The sequence below is a fragment of the Pithys albifrons genome, chromosome 6 (genome assembly GCF_047495875.1).
Source record: "Pithys albifrons albifrons isolate INPA30051 chromosome 6, PitAlb_v1, whole genome shotgun sequence".
Lineage (NCBI taxonomy): Eukaryota > Metazoa > Chordata > Aves > Passeriformes > Thamnophilidae > Pithys > Pithys albifrons.
The window spans coordinates 38,390,713-38,410,439 of NC_092463.1; the positions used below are offsets into that span (position 1 = coordinate 38,390,713).

The window sequence follows — 19,727 nt, forward strand, 5'->3', positions numbered from 1 at the left end:
TAGAAGTTGGCTTGGCTATCACTTTACTGAGATAAGAATATGTGCTCTAGGAAGCTGCAGCCAAGTCTCATTTTAAATAGTTATTTTGAGATTATTGTGTAAGTTCTGTCCTCCAGATCACTATTCTGTTTCTCCCTTTTGCCACCATTGTGCTTTTTCTACCACAAATTAATGTACTGTAAATTATATTTTGCACAGCATTCAAATATTTGTACAGAACATATGATAATGGTGTGTGTTTGTTTGGATGAATGGTATAGACATAATTTTTTGCCTAAGTCATCTCTCTAACTAGTTGTGTCAGGTCCTGAATATTATTCAAGAAAGATAATTTGCTACCTAAAAAGATGCACATTCAAAGTAACTGACTAAATTATTGCAGTTCTTTTTGTGACTGTGATATTGTTATATGGAGGTGCTGTGAGCAACCTCATCTTCCCCAACAATCACATTTTCTCCTTAGTTTTGCAGTGGAGATCTAGATACTTATATTCCCCTGGTTCACCCTCAGTCTGCCTTTCTGATCACATTGCTGCTTTTTCAAAATTTGTAAATTTCTTTCTCTTCATGACTTCCCCTTGTTGAAAATGTCTTAGGTTTCAGTATCTTTGAGTAACTTGCCCTGGATCCTACCTGCAGTCATGCTACATATTTTACTTTGCTTTGTCTTATTTGCCACACTGGCAGTCCTTTATACCCAATATTACATTTTTCACTCCTATCTTAATAGGAACTTTTTCTCTGCTTCCTCTCCCTACCCCCACTTTATTTTTAAAATGATTTCCCAATCCCAGTGTTGTACTTTATGGTAGAATTTAGCGCTATGGACATTTCTACTATGAAATTAAGTGCCATTTTCATGCAAATGTTACAATCCCAAATGACAGGAAACAGGGACTGAGGTAATGGAGAAACTAAAAACAAACAAGAACACAGTAGCACAATCAAGGGTTGTACTTAGTAATTAACCTCATTGATTTATTGATGTTACCTTGCTAGTTTTTTCCATTACCGTTTCTTACTTCCCCCTCACTGCTTGTGAGAGATGTTCCTTTGAGAATCCTGAGTGTAGAAACTAGTCTCTTATTTTTCCTGCATACTTTCAGAAAAGTTAGGGAGGGTCGGGGAACAGGACGTAGTGTGCCCTTGGATGCTGGTGAGGGAATAATATAGCGTTATACCATACATAAATAAATCGGTGCTGCTGAGAAATGCATGGCCCTGCTCTAATCTGATGTGTCATAAGCCATTACAGTCATCTCATTCACACAACTGTTTTTGTAACAGCTTTTTGGGGGGAAAGTCTGTTTGTCATTCAGGTGGAAAGAATGTAGTTTTGCTTTTTATGATTCAGCACTTGCTTGACCTGCATGCAGTGGGATTTTAAGATAGTGTTGAAAAGAAATATTAAAATGCAACTACCATTACAGTTTTATTAGTTTATTCTATTATATTAGTTTGAGGTAAGATTTTAACCCATCTGTCATCTTTAGCCTATGTGGATATTTTCTAAATGTTACAGCCAGTTAATTCTGAGTTCCTCCTTCTATTTCATATGTGTTTCCCATATACTTTTCTCCTCCCATTACCCTTAATGACTGCTGCAAAAACAGCAGTGTCTACATTTCTAAGGCCTGTAGTTCTCTATTTTCTGATACAGATACTGCTATATTGTTCAATTGACATAATAGAGCCTGTCTTCCCAAATGATATGTCTAGAAACATCTCAGTGATACTAAACAAGCACTGAGTTGTCTAAGGTTCACTGAAAGTGATAAGAAAAAACATACATGAAAATTCACTCTTTACACTTCCAAATCTATGAAAGCTACTTCATGCTGTAGATAGTAGTGATGTATGTTTTTTTGTAATGGCTTACATGATGCAATGTGTTTTCTTTGTTGCTCTTTCAAAAGCGTCTCTTAAGCTAGTAGAAAATAAGCCTAAGTGAAAAAAATTGCTTCAGATGTGTGGTATTTGCTACACTGGTGTTCCACTAAAAACAAACAAACCAACCCCAACCAACAAACAAAGCCCAAAAAGGGTACTGCTGTTTACATGCCATAAGGTTTTATCAGGCCCAGATGACTGCTGTTTCCTTATCCCCTCTTGGGTTTCAAGGAGGGGTGTAGCTGATGCTGCCATTTCTGTTGTACTCAAGAAGGGTTGCTGTGTGCTTTTGTTACAGGCTGGTTACTACAAGGCCCCCAGAAAAACAAGGTGAAGTGAGATGTAAGGACTTTTCTTTCCAATTGTCTTTGTGTGACCGTGGCACAGTTACTATTTGCTATCTGTGATGCCCTGATTTTTGAGGCAGCATGCCTTCTGAAGCCATGGATTGTCATGGGGCAGCCATCATACAGCCTGAGCCTGCAGCTTCGCCCTGTGTGGGGCAGCCTTGCAGAACGAGCGTGGGTTACACTTTGTGCTTGTGAATAGTCTTCATCTGCTCCCTGCTAAGAAGATTAAACTCTAATGCAAATCTCATAAAGGCAGTTTATGATGAAGGATGATGAAGTTCTTCAGTCATAAACTATCCTAGAAGCCTCAGGGTAGTTCGGATGTAGCAATGTAGCACACCAAGTGTTCTGCACAGCTGAGTCTGTGAATTATTTATTTTTCCATAATAACACCATTGAATTTGTTTCCTATTGCAGAGGCAGGAGGTTATTGTTTGGGGCATGCTGTGTGTAATTTGAACTCTTGGTTCTGGCAGTGTGAAAGTTTTGGCTGGGTTTGTGGGTGAAATACTGTTTTATCCACAAGCCCCACCTAAGGAGAGCAGTAGGGTGGGGCATGGGGACTGTTCAAATGCTGATGGAACAGGCAAGAGGGAGATAGGCCAGTGGTATGGCTTTCTGTCTGCTACCTTTTTCTTTTCAGTCTTTTTAAGTTCGGGCATAAGTTATACTACATGAAAATATTTTCTTTTGTATATGCTAATTTTGATCCTAGCAAAGTGGTGGTTTGATGGAGTCCTTTTAATGTTGCATTTAAGGTCCGTGTTCTCAGCTCTTGCAAAATTTGGAGTTTTATCAGCACTATTTTCCAATGATTTCCTGTGTTTTCTTTACTATGAAGCTCTCCTTGTGTTGTTTCTTAAACATGTATAGTTGCTAAACATAAGGGTTCACCAAGGACTTCAGAAACCTTTTAAAATCTCACTTGAGTCTTTCTAAAATCAGATACATAATGGGGATCTCTCAAGCAACAATCTGTATGTGAGCTAGAACTATTGTTAATGGGATTTTTTTCTCTTTTTCTGCAGGTTCATGTGTTCTCAGTTACCTAACGAGGTACTGAAGAGCATCAGTATCATTGACAGCCCTGGCATTCTCTCTGGAGAGAAGCAGCGCATCAGTAGAGGTGAGTTGCAGGGCTGGACAGTAACCAAGCTTACTAACTTTGCTTTTGCTCTATCTAACAAGTGAGCATCCTAATCCATTTGAAGCCTGTTTTAGTGGTACTGAATGTATAGTGAGTGTGTCCCAAACTTTCATACTGCAAGCCCTGTTAAACCCATGTTTTAAGGCTGGATGTAGGATTTGGCATTTTTGCTCTTGAAAACTGGTGGGGATTGGGATTTCTGTCATCTGGCTGCTATAGCTGATTATATGATCTGTTGACTAATTAGTGCTTTGACACTCCTGAGATAAAGCCTTATTTTCATAATTTTAATTGCTTTCAACAAAGTACTAATAAATAGACTCATATACACTACTCAAGTTCAGGAATAAAGAAATGTTTCGTAATAGCTGAAGGTTGGTTATGTCTAAAAAATCAGGGGCTTGGGCCATAAATAAGGTGGTTTTATTGTGGGCACAGCTGCTAGTGCTGCTTTTTAAGGTTGCTCAGTCATGCCATAACATAATTTTTAGGCAAAGGAGTTGCAGCAGGAAGAGGGAATGAGAATACTTTTAACAATATGAAAATTCTGCGTAGAACTGAATGCTGCTTAACAAGTTGTTTAAGAAATTAGCCTGTCTTTGAGAAACTATTTAAACAAAACTAGCATAATGTAAACAACTTTCTTCCTTGCTTTCTTCAGCTGCATTTAAGTGCTGTTTTCTGTGGAGTTGTAAATGGTAGTGATCCAGGGCATTACTTGTGCTGCCCTCTGTTTTCAGATTTTTGCCTAAGAAATGGAATCTTGTGTTTCATGTCTGTGTGAGAGGAAATAAACAGTTCTTTAGCATATCACACCTGGGATTTTTTGAGGAAATCCTTGTGTGAGCACAATATGTGTCAGCTGTGCAACAATAGCCCTGTCTTTACATTACACTGACAGAATAAGGGACTAACTTCTTAGGACTGTAATCTAAATTATGCTTGCTTAGTGAACTGGTCTACAAGATCTTTCTGGATTCTTTATTCAGTGAAATTTTGTCCTCTTTGTTACTCATACAGTCATGTAAAGCATTTATCATGAGGAGAGTGCTGTGCTTTCTTTTATGCGGCATATTGGTGAACTAGCAGAGATCACAGCATGAGTGCTCTGTGTCTGTGCAAGCAAAGGCTTGAATATTGTTAAACCAGAAATAAAACAAATACTGCATGTTGGCACTATTATTTCTAGAAAGAAATAATTGAGTATATAACTAACGGTCTTTAATCCTGAAAAAATCTCATGAAGTGCCCACAAAATGTTTAAGTCTTTGTTTACAGAGTCTGATAAAATCAAAGATGGTCTTAAATCTCCAACTTCTACTTCTCCATTATGAATTCCAGCTCCCTGTTACCTCCTCAAAGAAAAACTATGTGCATCTTGCTCCCTCTCTGCTTGTTAAATCGAGAAAGTGATTCAAGTCTCTGTTGCTGTTTTCATAACATTATGGAAATGAATATGAAATAAGCAAAAAACTAGAGTATCATATTAATATGCCACTGAAAGAGTAAAGGATTGTGTACTGCATTTCATGTGGTTGTACCATATGTAAGGTTTTGGGAGTTGGCTTTAGAGCACTGTTCTCTCTGTGCCCTAGGCTTTCAGTGTGGATTAAAGGTTTCATATGCTTGGGCATCAGCATATATGAAGTAACCTACAAGGGACTATGGACTTATTGCATGCACCTATTCCATGCTGTTTTTAGCCACCAGCACACTTGCAGGAAGCGCTGGTAGAGGCCTTCCCAAATCTTTCTTTGCAAGGCCTAGCCGTGGTGATGATTTCACGCTGTCATGATTAGGCAATGCCGTGCTCACCCTTGGCTGGAATACTGCATAGTCAGATCCATTTCCTGTGCACGGTGCTTGGGCTGCTTATGCTGTTTCCATATAGGTGTTTTTTGGGGTACAAACTTGATTTTTCCTGTGATGCTGCACACAGCAAGGCTTGTCTGACCTGCTTCCTGTAGGAGTCGATCTGACTTCAGCATATTTATGCTAGAAGTCTAATTTAGCATGTTTTGAAGTTTGAGTTGCTTTGATTACTTTTTTAATCACTGTGTGCAAATGTAAGCAGGATGCTCCAGGATGTTTTCTGCTGTCCCTAAATGCATCTCTGTCACTGAAGGTTCTTTTTTCTAGAAGTTTAGCTTGTGTCTAACATTGGTGAGCAGCAGCTTTTCTTATTGATGATGTTTTAAAGTGAGTGATGGGATTGCAGGCCCTCAGTGTAAAACCTTTACTCTGTGTTGTGGTGTTTTTTTCTCACCTACTCAGGATCAACTGATTAACTATTTGCCTATGAATTAATGTAACACCTACATAATGATAAAATTTGACAGGTATCACTAGGAGCAAGGTGAAACTTTCAGAGACCAAGAAGGGAATCAAATGTTAACTTTGTTTTAAAATGCAGGAAAACAGTAAAGGGACTATATAAAAATACAGGACATGCACTATTTCCCAGCATGGCTCTATTTTTAACTCTGGAAAACATCCAGGCTGTGGATGGAGGAACTGATTGCTTGAAGGGTCAAAAACATACAGAGTGCAACATTCAAAGATGTCACATGACACACCTTTCCTGCTCCTGTTGTTGGCAGGAGGATATGCCAGAAGTTTCCTGTCTGTCAGTTCAGGGACTGTGTAAGTGGCTGGAGGAGAATGTGCAGACGTGTGCCAGAATTGTCCCCCTGTCAGACAGAAATGTGTGTATGGTCTGCAGGATTTGGGAGGAACACTGAGTGTCTGGCAGGATGTAGGGAAGAACCACTTTCAGGAAGGGAGGGTGGAGTTTGGTTCATGATCAGGTGGCAAGAAAGCAAGTGTTTCAACAACTATGAAGAAAGAACTCAAGGGAAAATGGACATTGGTTAATGTGCATTTTTAAAACTGAAGTTACTTAAATACAGGTAATTTTCACAGTTCAATCTGCTTGTGAAAATGTAGTTATGGATTTAGTAAGGTGATATATACAGTTGCAGCATTGTGTCAGGGCTTTCCCTTGCAGTGAGACACTGTGCATTCTCCTTAATAGTCCACCAACAAGAGTGCAGTAAGTGTGTTATCCAGGAGGGCTGGATTAGGACAGGCTTTCACTAATATAACTGGAAACTTACACTCCAAATGTGTAACTGATCTCTCTTTGAAAGACTGGGAAGTTTTGATGCTTGTCTGTGGCATTAGAACAGCAGACTGGGCAAGGGAGAAAGGTGTGCTTGTTTGTGGCCAAGCTGTGTGTTGTAGCTTTGGTTGTGGGGTGCTAAGGCAGCACTGGCAGGTGAGATTGCTCCCACACTCTGCCCACACCTGACTGATCTAGTAAGTCGGTGCTGTCCTCTGAGCCTGCAGACTCCTCATTGCAGCGTTCACCTGAAGTGTTTGGATCATGTATGAGCAGTCTAATTGGATTTTCTTTGCTGAGGGATTGGAAGTTTAAAGGTTTGTCTTGCACAGCTGAGAAATAAGCAAAGACATCCTGGTAACTGAGCTTTCTCTGCTTTGTTGGCATTTCGATATACACTGCTGGCAGCAAAACTGATAATGTTTGGATTACTTTACACCAGTCTTTGAATTTTGACTGCTCCCTCTTTTGGGTATGATTTGTTTCTGAGAGGAAGAGGAGGAGTGGAATATCAGCTCCCAGCTCATACTTTGCTGCTCCTTAATCACAGATGAGTCACATCCACGCTAAGCCCCATGCTGCATCACCAGTGGTGACTCTGCGGATTAGATGTGTCACTTTTGAATAAGGCGTTCCTGAATACTGTTTGTTGTGTGGATTAGGTACCAGCTGTACTTATAAAAGCATTTAGACAGGTGCTATGAATAGGCTTTTCTTCAGAACATGATAAAGTTTGTTTCAGCTGATCAAAAAGGCCACTGCTCAGGTTCTGTGACCTGTCATGTCCTCAAAGCTATTAGTAATGCAGTCACATTACATGTAAATTGTAATTTTGAGTCTGCCGTGGCAGAAATAGCAGTTAGTGTTGCAATGCAAGGAGAGGTTAGTTTGGAAGTGGTTTTAAAATCCAAATATTTCTGGTTGCTACCTTGCATTAGAGTGCTGCACCTGCACCATTTCCCTCAGTAGTTCTGATAACCAGTGCTACTTAGTAGCCAACAATAGCAGTGATGAAGAGAGATTATGATAAGAGATGCATAGTCCTGTTTAGCTTGAGTGTTCTGCTGGAGACAGATCTCCTGGGAAAAGGCAAATGTGGGTATGAGACAATAACTCACAGCACCACAACAGACAGTGGCGTAAGAGATGGGTGGTAAGGTCGAAAGCAGAGCAGTGATAAAAACAAAAGCTGGTAATAGTAAGACTGGTCTAAGAAAATGCAGGATACAGTTGTCCTGACTTCATTGTCTGCAGGTACTGTCCTCTGAGTGGCCCATCTGCTCTTTTTCCCCCAGGGCGAGGCTGTGATCCCCTTGTTCTATCCCCAGCCCTACCTTCTCTAAAACTCATTTTTCTGAATGGTAGAACTATAATAGTGTGTTCTTCCTTTAGGCTACGATTTCTGCCAAGTCCTCCAGTGGTTTGCTGAGAGGGTTGACCGCATCATCCTCCTCTTTGATGCCCATAAGCTGGATATATCTGATGAGTTTTCAGAGGCTATTAAGTCATTCCGGGGCCAGGATGACAAGATTCGAGTGGTGCTGAATAAGGCTGACCAAGTGGACACGCAGCAGCTGATGAGGGTCTACGGTGCACTCATGTGGTCCTTGGGAAAGGTGATAGACACACCAGAGGTCCTGCGGGTCTACATTGGCTCCTTCTGGGCCCACCCTCTGCGAAACACAGAGAATCGAAGACTCTTTGAAGCCGAGGCACAGGATCTTTTCAAGGATATCCAGAGTCTCCCACAGAAGGCTGCTGTGAGGAAACTCAATGATCTCATTAAAAGGGCAAGACTTGCAAAGGTAAGAAAAGATAAGAAAACTAAATTAATTGAATGGACAGTTTCTACTGCTACTTTGTGTCCTTTCTCACCTTTCCCCATCTTTCTCTAATAACTGAGTGTTTTTAGCAAATGAATCAAATTACCACTTTTTCAAGGAAGAGGTAGCCAGTCAAAATATAGGAAAAAGTAGGAGGAAATACAGACTTGTACTGGGATGCCTCCCTAACTTTGGGGAAGGAATTTGATGCTTTTTAGGTCGTTAAAACTATTGCTTGCTTGGTAAGGAAGTGATTTTTTTTTTTTTACACTGTGCAGCAAGTTAATGTTGCTTTCTGGAGATACACGACTTCATTTTTTGACAAAGAACACTAAAGAAAAAGGGGAGAGAACGTGATAAAAAAGCACAAAAAAACCCTATTCACAATTCAACAAGCTAAATGTTTTTTTGTATATTCATGCTTTAATGCATACTTAATGTCAGTCAACTGCTGTAGAAAAAAAATTAGACAAAATCCATTTATGTTATATCCTGGAATAAAAGACTGATTAAAAATCTCACTTTTGGTGAAGCACAGATACTGATGGAGATTTGCCACTGCATTATTAGATTGAAACTTTTGAGCCTTTCAGATCATATCTTCGTTCCTACTCACAGATACATCACGTGATGCAGACTTTGTGTCACTATATCCAGAAAAATCAATCTCTCACTATCCAGGGGCATGAGTTACATACTCAGTGCAGGCAGCCCATGGCACCTTTCCCCTTGGCTTCAGCTCTGGGGGAGTGCATGCACTGTCTGCAACTTGCAGTCCCTAACTAGTGTGCGTGGGCAGGCTGTGTGCGACAACTCTGACTGTCTACAGCTGACTGTTGACAACCTGTTTAATTTTTTTGGTAGGTCTCTAGTTATCTTTGATACATGACTGGATGTCACTTAAATTTTCTGAATTAACACCAGGTTTTAATTATCTATATGTAAAACCTTCTGGTTGTATTTTACACTAACCTTCAGACTCCCTCCTTAGCAACATTAGCTTCATTTGTCTTTTCTTCTCATAGCCTGACTTAGAATGAGCTTTGGTTGCAGCCTGAAATATTTCTCTGCCTGTTGCTCTGTTTCTGCAGTGAGTTTTTGTAGAACTGTAGGTGATGTTAGGATAATAGTTAAAAGCATTACCGAGCTGTTTGTTGTTTTGAAAAGCTCAAAAACAGAAGGAAAATTGATGATTCAATAATTATAGTTTGTCATTTGGAAAAGTGGAAACAAAGAAAAACTAACCAGAAATACTTAGGGAGAAAGCTTTTGGTAGGAATTCTAATTTCAAACAGAATGTCAGATAAGGCAGTAAAATTAATAGATTTCAATGTGCACTTCAAAGCAAACATAAAGAGGGATTTCAATTACACTGATATATCAGTAATTGTTTGGGGATATGTGCCATTCACTGTCATGGCTTACTTAACTTTCTGAATATGATAACATACTTTACTTTTTTTTCCTTTTTGTGGCCTAAGCTTTAGGCCACCCAAAGGAAGCTGTTTCTTTGAAAATGTAATTTAAAATCACCATGATGTCTTAAAACTTGCTCTAAACTCAGACTGTTTTGTGGCTGTTGTTGGGAGCTTTTTGCTTTCATTTGTTGCAGTCATTTTGGCATTAAAAGAGCATTAATTGAATAATTTTTAGGTGTTTTTATGAAACATAAGATAAAAACGGCTAAAGGTAAATACAAAATACAGTGCTCATGGCGATATGTTAATTAGACATCTGCAGAAGGAGAATAAACTGTTGTTTATGTACAGGAAAGCATCAATGTAATCCTTCCAGTGCCGTCTTTCTATCTTCCAAACTGAACCCAAAGTAGACACTTAGAAAGCTTTTTTCATATAGGGGGTCTTTTGCCCTATTTCTGTGGTACCCTGTTGTTAATCTCTTCTAAAACTTGTTCAATAACCAGAAACAAAAACAAACTCTTAATGTGCTGTCAAATTTGGGCGTTAGGCTTTTTTTTTTTAAGTCTTGTGACTCACTATTCCATTTTGAAGATGGGAACTCTTCTTATCTACAAGAAACACATGTGAATACTGGCAGACCTTAGGCCACTTAACATACACATGTGAAATTGTTAGGGCTTGTGAATTATAAACATACTTTTCTGCTTTTGATAGAAGTATTATTTTAGACATAAGGTCCACAAAATTACTTACAATTATTTTTAAACTCTCTTAGAAATATCCTTATTGAATCCATTCTGTCATTCTGGAGAAATACTTATATCTATCCTGTCGGAAAATGTCATGGGTTTATGCTTGTGTTGGGATTTTTTTTTTCTCCTCTGTAGAAGTGTAAATTTATTTGCAATTAAAATGCATGTATTCTTTTTAGATATAAGAAAGTAATGTTGTATGTATGAAAGCTGTGAGCTTAAGATGTGCAAATAAAAAGTGCTTACATAATTTTTATTTAAAAACAAAGATTTTTATTTCACAGTTTCATCCTAAATAAGTAAGGAAATGAATGGTAGCACAATTGCCATGTGCAATGTGTGCAGTGTTTGTAAGGTTTGTATAGAATACTACAATACGCATTTTGTCGTGGTTTGGTAGGTATTAAGTATTATACTTATATCTAAGCAATCATTTGTTTTACTGCTTTTTAGTGGGTGGTTGTCTTTCCCCAGTCTTCAAAATGTCAGCTTTGTATTGCTCAGAAGTTCAACAGATATTCTTTCTTTTTAACAGTTTTCTTCTCTGTGTGTGAAAATTGTAAGTAACTTCTTTTTCATGGACAGCTGCATCCTTTTTAACTGAAAAAGAACATGAGTTCTGTAAAGGCATCCTGTTGTGGAGGTCATTTGTCTTCAGTGGTCCTGGTCAGGTCAGAGCTTAGGAAACCAGTTCGACAACATCAAGTTGTGATAGTCGTGCTTTGCTTCTAAAAGAAGGCTGCCCTTGTGCCTCCCCTCTTATGTGCAAAATGAGTACCAATGTCCGCACAACAAGCTGGATAAGTGAACTCACCTCACTTAAGAGTTGCAACCACTTTTCTGTTCTGGACCTGATTACTCACTGTGGCCAAGCAGATCCTTTTAGTGGTGAAAGGTCATGAGAGAGTGGGAAAGAAGAGGTGAATGGTTCAGGATAAAGGCAGGAGGGTGCATGGGAAAGATGGATATCTGGATAGCAATGTTGGATTGTCCCACTCATGGCAGATGGGAATCTCTAAGAGCTCTGCAAGTATCAATGTATTTAAAGACTTGTTATCCTAAATTAATGTCTTTCCTTATATGCTGGAAAGGCTCTGCTCTTCTCCCAAAGGCATTACAAGGCAGCCATTGCATACTGACTGCTCCTCTGTCATCTGCATAGGTGGCCACATACACATTATCTATCTATCTATCTGTCTGTGTCTGTCTGTCTATCTATCTATCTATCTATCTATCTATCTATCTATCTATCTATCTATCTATCTATCCACACACTATATATATGCACACTAGAGGAACTCACTTTCCTGTTGAGTAAATAGGGTAGGAATGCAATGTCACTTCAGATAGACAGCCCTGCCACTTAACATACTTGGCTTACTTTGGGAATTATCCCATTGATTCCCACAATAATTGGTGAAACAAATGAATTACAAATCTCTACCATTGAGACAGATGGACCAATATGGCTGGAGTTCCACATGTAGTGTCAGGATATGGGTTTTGGGGCCTTGCTTTTTCTCCCTCTCTGTTGGTACTCACAGAATATTGTACCATGCTTCTTAAAACTGCATGTGTGCATCTGTGTTTCTTTTAAGTGAGTTTCCTTTCTCTTTGCCTCTCAAAGGAACGCTGAAAGCTAGTTGATAAATAACTGTTTATGTAAACCAAAAGTTCCAGAAACAATACTTGATAATGTCTTCTTCTTTAGCTGACTTAGGGAAACAAAACATATTTCTGTTTCTCTTTGTTACCTGGGTGAAGAACACTGATGTGAAGTGTAGGTAAACATTAGTCTTGATTTCAGTTTTGCTTCTTCTTAGGTCCATGCTTACATCATAAGCTATCTGAAAAAAGAGATGCCCTCTGTATTTGGAAAAGAGAACAAGAAGAAGGAACTGATCAACAGATTGCCAGAAATCTACATCCAGCTGCAAAGGGAATACCATATCTCAGCAGGTGACTTCCCTGAAGTCAAGAAAATGCAGGTAAGATGATAAAGTACAGTTCCACTGAAATAATACTAACTTTCTAATAGGATTGCCAAATTGGATAAAGGTAGGGCAGAGTATCTTAGTGTTACATAGGGTCTTCAGCAATAGAGCAGTTGAAGTGAGTCATGTGTCTGTTACGGGGTTAGAGTGACTTGGAAGCAGTGCAGAACAACAAAAAAAATCAATAATTTGCTTAGTGTGCATTCACTGATACCTTATGACAGCTGCTGTATCCCTGTATCTGACCTCCTGTTAGCATTTGGTCCCTTATGGCAGATAGTACTAAAGGTTTTGTGCAAATAAACACAGGTTAAGCTGGTTCTTATTTTGCACCCTAAATGTGGTTATTTATATAATTTTTGTAATCCTATCACATATTTGTGTGGGTGAAGATATCCTTAGTAACAAGTTCATTTCCCCCCTACTCTGTTCCTGCTCTTACTGATACTGTTTGCTAGTGAGTAATAAAGGCAATGTGTTACCTGGAAAGTCCAATGTAAAACCTACAGCTTCTGAAAATGGTATTTCACTTTTTTCCTGTCCTGTTAAGCTTGGCTTCTATGAAGGAGAGAGAAGTTCTCAGTTTATACTCACTGTGAATTTTTAAATATCTTTTCCTCTTTTGAGCTTTCTGCAGGCTTACAACTAACTTTCTGTCCTATGATTTGACATGAGTTGTTTAGAGCGTATCCTAGGGAAGAACAGCTAATGTTGTGTTAACACTGCTTTCCAATTTATTTCTGAAGCCTCAGTTTGTAGTTTTTGGATCACAGATCATAGGCTTCTTGAATGGCTTTTGAATTGGAAGATAATTCAGCTTGGAAACAGATGAACAAGACATCAGGAGCCTGCAGTTTGGTCTGACCATGGACTAGTCATGAGTGTGTTGAGGGATGTTTCCCAGAGTGATGCTGCATATCATTCTGACAGTGTATGTAGTACATTTGCACAGCTAATCATCGAGAATGATTAACTTATCTGTAGGAATGCACAAGTTTCTTTCATGAACTAAACTTTTTAAACTGGGATTCAACTGTTGGCACTAGATAGTAAATTATAGATGAAGGACAAGATGTATTTTAGCTAGGTTTTCACAGGCAGGGTTGTTGGAAGGGTTTCTTGAGAGTCTGTTGGTAAAGGTGACTTTCTTTCCTTGCTACTTTTCTTTGTGATGCAAAATCAGAGAAAGATTAAGTATATTAAAATAAAGTTTGAACAAAACTCTTGCAAACTTAGTTTGTGTTCCTTAAGCAGCAGATGGCAGCAGATATACATGAGAGATCAGTCTCTTCTGTAATGATGAGCAAAATTGTGCCAAAAGAGATAGCAAGTTTGACCTTTGCTTCCTAAGATTTATTGCACAACATATATTTATACTGATCAATTTAAATCAGGTGATTGTGTTTAAATGTCACCTGAACAGAGTGATAGTTGTTGGGTGACGGTTTCCAGCCTGTTCTTCAGGTTTCTTGGGTTCATGTCATTATCATTTTGATATATATGGGAGCAGCTCCCTGAGATGATAGATGTGATTTGTTAGAGCACTGTAACACCATTTTAAGGGATGGGGTGTGTGGGTGGTGGTGCTGATGTTTGGCTTTTTTAACAGTTTCCACTGTAACTTCCTCTTCCTGGCAAGCATTTTGCATGTAGAAATAGTATAATAATTGGGTAAACCATTTTTAATCTTCCAATGCTCTGGTGTAAAACATGCTGGGGCTTGTGTTGGAGTAGTACATATCACCCAGTTAAACATCTCACTGTGGTTAGTAGGAGTTTATGTAAAAGATGAAAACTCCCCAAACTCTGCAGGGACTATGTGATTTCATGAGTTCTGACAGCAATACCATAAAAACACTGCTGCTGTTAGCCTAGCTCAGCTTTTCCTTATTGGTAAAGGACACTTCTTCCTGACTTAACCACAAACAAGAATTTTAATCTATACAATCAGATGAGTCCTACAAACTTTTGATTTTATTTTTAACTTTAAATGCTTGTATAAGTACTAACAGGTCTGAGGACTTACTTGCATGCTTTCTTTGATGTCTGGAATAAAATCATCAAGTGGAAAGTTCCTGGATAACATTCATCAACTGCTGTGGGTTTATGCATTGTCATTTTGAAAATTGTGTTGTAAATGTAATTTAATAGACAAACTCATACACTTTCCAAACTTTTTTAGTGTATTTGATCAGTATATTAGATGTATGGTATGTATGGATCAGTTTTGTTTCTCCTTCAAGAGAAGTTCCAGTTATGAAAACACTTCAAAAGATAACAGATTTCTTTAATTTGAACCCCATTCTTTAAACTTTTCAATGTATTGGAAATGTTTCTAACTGCTGTTACTGAAACCTGTCATTCACAGGAGCTGTTGGAGAATTGTGACTTCACTAAATTTCATTCTTTGAAACCAAAGCTAATTGAAACTGTGGATAACATGCTGGCCAACAAAATTGCCTCCCTGATGAACCTAATCAGGCAGGAGGAGAGCAATATGCCAACAGAGATGGTACACGGTGGAGCATTTGATGGCACCATGGCAGGACCTTTTGGCCACGGATATGGAGAAGGTGCTAAGGAAGGAGCTGATGAAGATGAATGGGTTGTTGCCAAAGATAAGCCTGCTTATGATGAGATTTTCTACACTCTGTCACCAATCAATGGCAAAATATCTGGGATTAGTGCAAAGAAGGAGATGGTGACTTCCAAACTACCCAATAGTGTCTTGGGGAAGATCTGGAAACTTGCAGACTGTGATGGTGATGGGATGTTGGATGATGAAGAGTTTGCACTAGCAAAACATCTTATCAAGATTAAACTGGATGGATATGAACTGCCTGGCATGCTACCTTCACACCTGGTGCCACCATCTCACAGGAAACCTTTCCAGACAGCAGAATGAACAACACAAGAAGAATGAGAACTTTGAAAATCTCTCAACAAATATGTTAAAACCACCAAAATTTGAAATCAGACTTAGTTCCTTGAACCTCACAGCACATTTCACGCAAGCTACTGAAATTAGAAGCATGGTAGCAGGGAAACATTTGTGTGGCTGTCCCTGCTGACCTTCTCTCAGACATGCTTATCACAAGTGCCTTATATAGCTCTATAATACAGTAAAAGTGGTTTTGGGATCCTGTGCCCATGTCTTGCTGCTTTTACAACCATAAAGCAGAAAAAAACATGTATAAAAATGCTGACCTTCACCAAGCCTAAATACTTATCAACCATAAGTTTCTCCAGATTATTCTAAATAGCGCAAGGAAGCTGAAAATGTTAAATTCACCTGCCTATTCAAGGAACATTTATATGCTAAAAATGTACTTCAGGCATCAGTTGTGGATGTCATCTTCTCTATAGTCTAAAAAAAGGCTGATATAAATAGAAATTTTATTTTTGCTCTTTTTATTATGTAATAGGGGCTACAGAAAGAAAAGCGATGGGGAGAGTCTTGTCTCTCATTCTGAGCACATACTTGTTTTAAAACATTACTGATTCTTGCTAGAACTGCAAAATACTAAAATTATTCTTTCAGTCTGTTCTGTTATCTGAAGAACAACAACTTCAGTTTTTACACAGCACTGTATAATTCACTGTTATCAGTAGAACTGAATCTCTTTCGTTCATTGCATTTAACATTTTCTTTGAGATTGCAGTTTAGCTGCTCTGCAGACAATAAGTTCCTGAATGGTTCAAAGTGATAACAGGATGTTTTTTAAAAGCTAAAAAAACCCCTGTATGCATTGAAATCAAGCCTCACTTTCTGTTCAGAAAAGGTTTGTTATTGAAAGTCAGCCTCTTCAAAACATCAAATTGTCTGGAGAAATTATCAGGGATATTTAATTTCTATTTACTGGTAGTTACACAGTTATGTCTTTATTTTTTAATATATAATACATTTAAGAAAAGTTTTTAGTGCTTTCTTTTGCCAGCATGTAGCTGACAACCACAAAAGACAGATTTGATTCCTATGGTGGCAGATTTGAAGGATGGGGAGGCTAACAGGAATCATTACATTGACTGTAGTAAATGATGGAGTGATGCCTCCAGATATTACTCCTTTATTGAAAACAATCCATGAAAGGAATGGATGCTTAATGAACATTCATAAAAAAACACAATCAAAGTTCAACATACTGTCTGCTTACAACTGATTTTTATCAGTACCTTAAAAGAAAGCAAATTTTTGGCCCTGTGAGCCTGAGTCTTTCAGGGAGGGCCAGTTCTTCTCTAAAATCAAACTTGGCAGTCAGTTCTGCTCTATGTGTGAGCAGGAATTGCCTTGTATTCCATTTGTAGTATGAAATACTCTATACATCAAAAGTACTGTAGTTTTGAGCACTTTTTCATTGAGTCTCAGTAGTAAGTGGCAGCAGTAGTGCCTTCTGAGGCAGAGCAAGCCAAAATGTGTTTTAGCATCCTTGCAGTAGGGGTGGGAGGGAAGCAAGTTTGAATGTTATCTCCCAGCTAAGGTTTTAGTCACACTTCTGTGTTTAGATTGATAAGTGACCATGCATTTGTAGGTTGTCAGTTGTTTAGTACTTCAGATTTTTCCAGTCCTCTTATCTTTCTGAATCTGTTCTGTCCTGATGTGAAATGAACTTTGCCAAGGCTCTACCACTGGAAAACAGTGAAAGTATTTTAAGTAGTGGCAGAACACCTTTACCTTGCCAGGCTTCTGAGCCTATATCAAGGATGTCCTGACATAGTTATATTGTTCTTGAGGACTTAATTTTTTCTTTTTTAATTCTTTGGTGGGTTTCCTATCATTTAAGCATACCAACTTTATTTCTGTTAGACCTAAATTAGGAGCCAAGTTAACCTTAGTGCATCTCTGTGCACTTTTCCAGAGCTGTGATACTTGACCTTGCGTCTACCTGTGTGACTGTACATCTGCAGAGTAACTATTTTCTAAGTAATTTATTTTTTATTGAACAGAAAGTAGTCTATAGACATTGCAGGTTCTAAGAAAAAGAAACCAAAACGGCTACAGAAGTAGTAAGGGATACATATTTGTGCATAGTGTCTGCAGTTAGTAAAAATTGCATAGGCTATTGACCAGCTTAGCACTGTTGACCAGCTTAATGAGGAAAGCTACCAGGAGAAGGAGTGCAAGCTCTATTGTAGTACTGTAGTGTAGGCAAAGCTGAGAGGATCTGGGAAGTTGCTCATCTTGCAACTGTCTTGGTTTGCAGCAGCACGGGGTTACGGGGGTGGGGACCCATGTTTGAGTTCCCACCGTGTGTAGCTTCCAAGGGTGATGCTCCAAACACATTGGAGCCATGTGATCCATGCCAGTAGAAACATCCTCATTCATTGAGAAAAACAGGATAGTTTCAGTGGTTTTTTGGTAGTAAAATGGAGAACACAGCCTTTTCCTCAGTCTCCATGACAGTATGCAAATTGAAGTGCATCATTTTGATAAGTTAGAATACTTTGCCTAGATGAGGTTGTAATATTTTGCTTTCTTTGCCTGTAGAATTTGGAAGGAAAATGTATGAAGCATGTATAGGAGTAGAGGTGGATTTTCTCTGGCTGGCTGGAGGAGTAGAAGTGTTTCACAGCTGGCATGTAGAACTACCTGAATGTATTTCTAACTATATGATGCAGTGATTTAGCATTGTAGTTAGCCGATAGGAATAAAGTACATTTCATGTGAACTTTAAACAGCAGTTTCTTGCACAACTAAACTAATGTAATAGGTTGCTGTTGCTCAGGGGAAGGAATCTCTTTTCTCACTACCTCCTCGCAAACCCATGGGCCTATCCCATTTGCCTTGCTGTCTGTCTGTCTGGTTGGATTCTGCAAGGCCATTCAGTTAGCTAAACCAGCCACACACAACTGTTTGGATAATATTCTGTTAGAAGCATGAGAAGTGAGCAGAATTGCCTTCTCTCATTACATTGTGCTCTAAGTAGTTATTGGTAACAGCAATATGAGGTAATCTCTGGTGTTCAGTTTGTTACTAATATTTACGCAAGAGAGATGAAGATGTTGGATTTGTTGGCCATTTTATGCCTAGGATTTTAATTACATTTTCTGTATGGTCATTCAAAATTGTCAATAAGTCATTCTGTGAAATCAGTGCCCACTGATGCAGTGTACTGCTGTAAGCCAAAGTAGAAACTGCTGCTTTTACCTCTTCTCCAAATATTCTACAACACAGTTATAATTGTCCACCCTAGTTCTGTTCCTAGAAAAATTAGGAAGTTTTGTTGTAGATTGGAACAGAAAATGTGGGGTTACCACTCATAACCACAGTGCAGGACACCAGGAGACTTTTAAAGCTGTGACAGCTTGAAATTGGTGAATTTGCAAAGATTTTTAGGTCAGGATGAGGTCCTAGTTGTTAGCTGAGGAGGATGGTGTGGATTTGTGTGGAACCTGATCTCAAAGCAGCAGGAATCCGGTCCCTGGCTTTCAACACTGTTCACCACCAGCGCTTGAAATTTGCTCTCTTTTTGTCACTTTCTTCCCTTCACAATGTGCACTCACTTTAATGGCTCTTTAAATTGCTGGACCTCAAGCAGAGTTTGAAGTGTATGGTTTGATGGGTATGTGTAACTTAGCACTGAAAGAATGAACGTGAACTTCATTTTCTGTTTCACATGCTCACCTTTTCTAGTATTTTTGTTAAATACTGTTTCACTTCAAAGGCACTCTAGTTTTTGAGGAAAGGCTTGATATGTGCAGTGTGCTTCAGTTTGTCCAGCTAGGCAAACAAAGTTGTAAGTTCATTATTATTGCACTTTTATTAGACAATAAATTCTTTGCAGATACTGTAATATATTTTAATATGCTTTGTAATCGTTTTTAGAAAGCAGTGATAAAAATTTCTGGTTTAATAAACTAATACTGAACTACTGGAGATTTTCTTTTGTATACTTCTTTCTGGAAATAGCCTTTTGTCGACTAGAGTTTTGTAATCCTGCTACTTAAAGCTCAAAGACGTAGTAGCTATTTACCCAAAAAAATCGAAGGACATCTTCCACCATGCTACCTACAAGAATAATCAGCTATACCAATAGAACATGCGTTGTAATATTGTGCTTAAATTAATTCCTCCTGCCTCTCTCTTTCATCCCTATACACGCAGTTTACTTGAGTCATCGCCAAAGATAGACTGTAGCCTCAGGATGCTACAGTTTAATTATTGCTCCTATTGCTGTTAAATTTCAGGCGCTGCAGAGTTCCTATGTGGCGGTGTTGGCAAGCCACGTTAA

At 38.7% G+C, this 19,727-nt stretch overlaps 1 protein-coding gene across 2 annotated transcripts in view; it reads left to right on the forward strand.

The window, feature by feature from the left end:
• Positions 1-19,386, forward strand: part of EHD4 (EH domain containing 4) — a 28,630-nt gene extending 9,244 nt beyond the window's left edge. Inside the window, exons 3-6 of one of the 2 annotated variants that reach the window (XM_071558365.1) lie at positions 3,269-3,366; positions 7,901-8,313; positions 12,328-12,492; positions 14,867-19,386. In XM_071558365.1, the coding sequence (XP_071414466.1) occupies positions 3,269-3,366; positions 7,901-8,313; positions 12,328-12,492; positions 14,867-15,403 (1,213 nt within the window). In that variant the 3' untranslated portion in view covers positions 15,404-19,386. The remainder of the gene's footprint in view (positions 1-3,268; positions 3,367-7,900; positions 8,314-12,327; positions 12,493-14,866) is intronic. The other variant, XM_071558366.1, reaches the window with a different exon arrangement.
• The last annotated feature ends 341 nt before the right edge of the window (positions 19,387-19,727 follow it).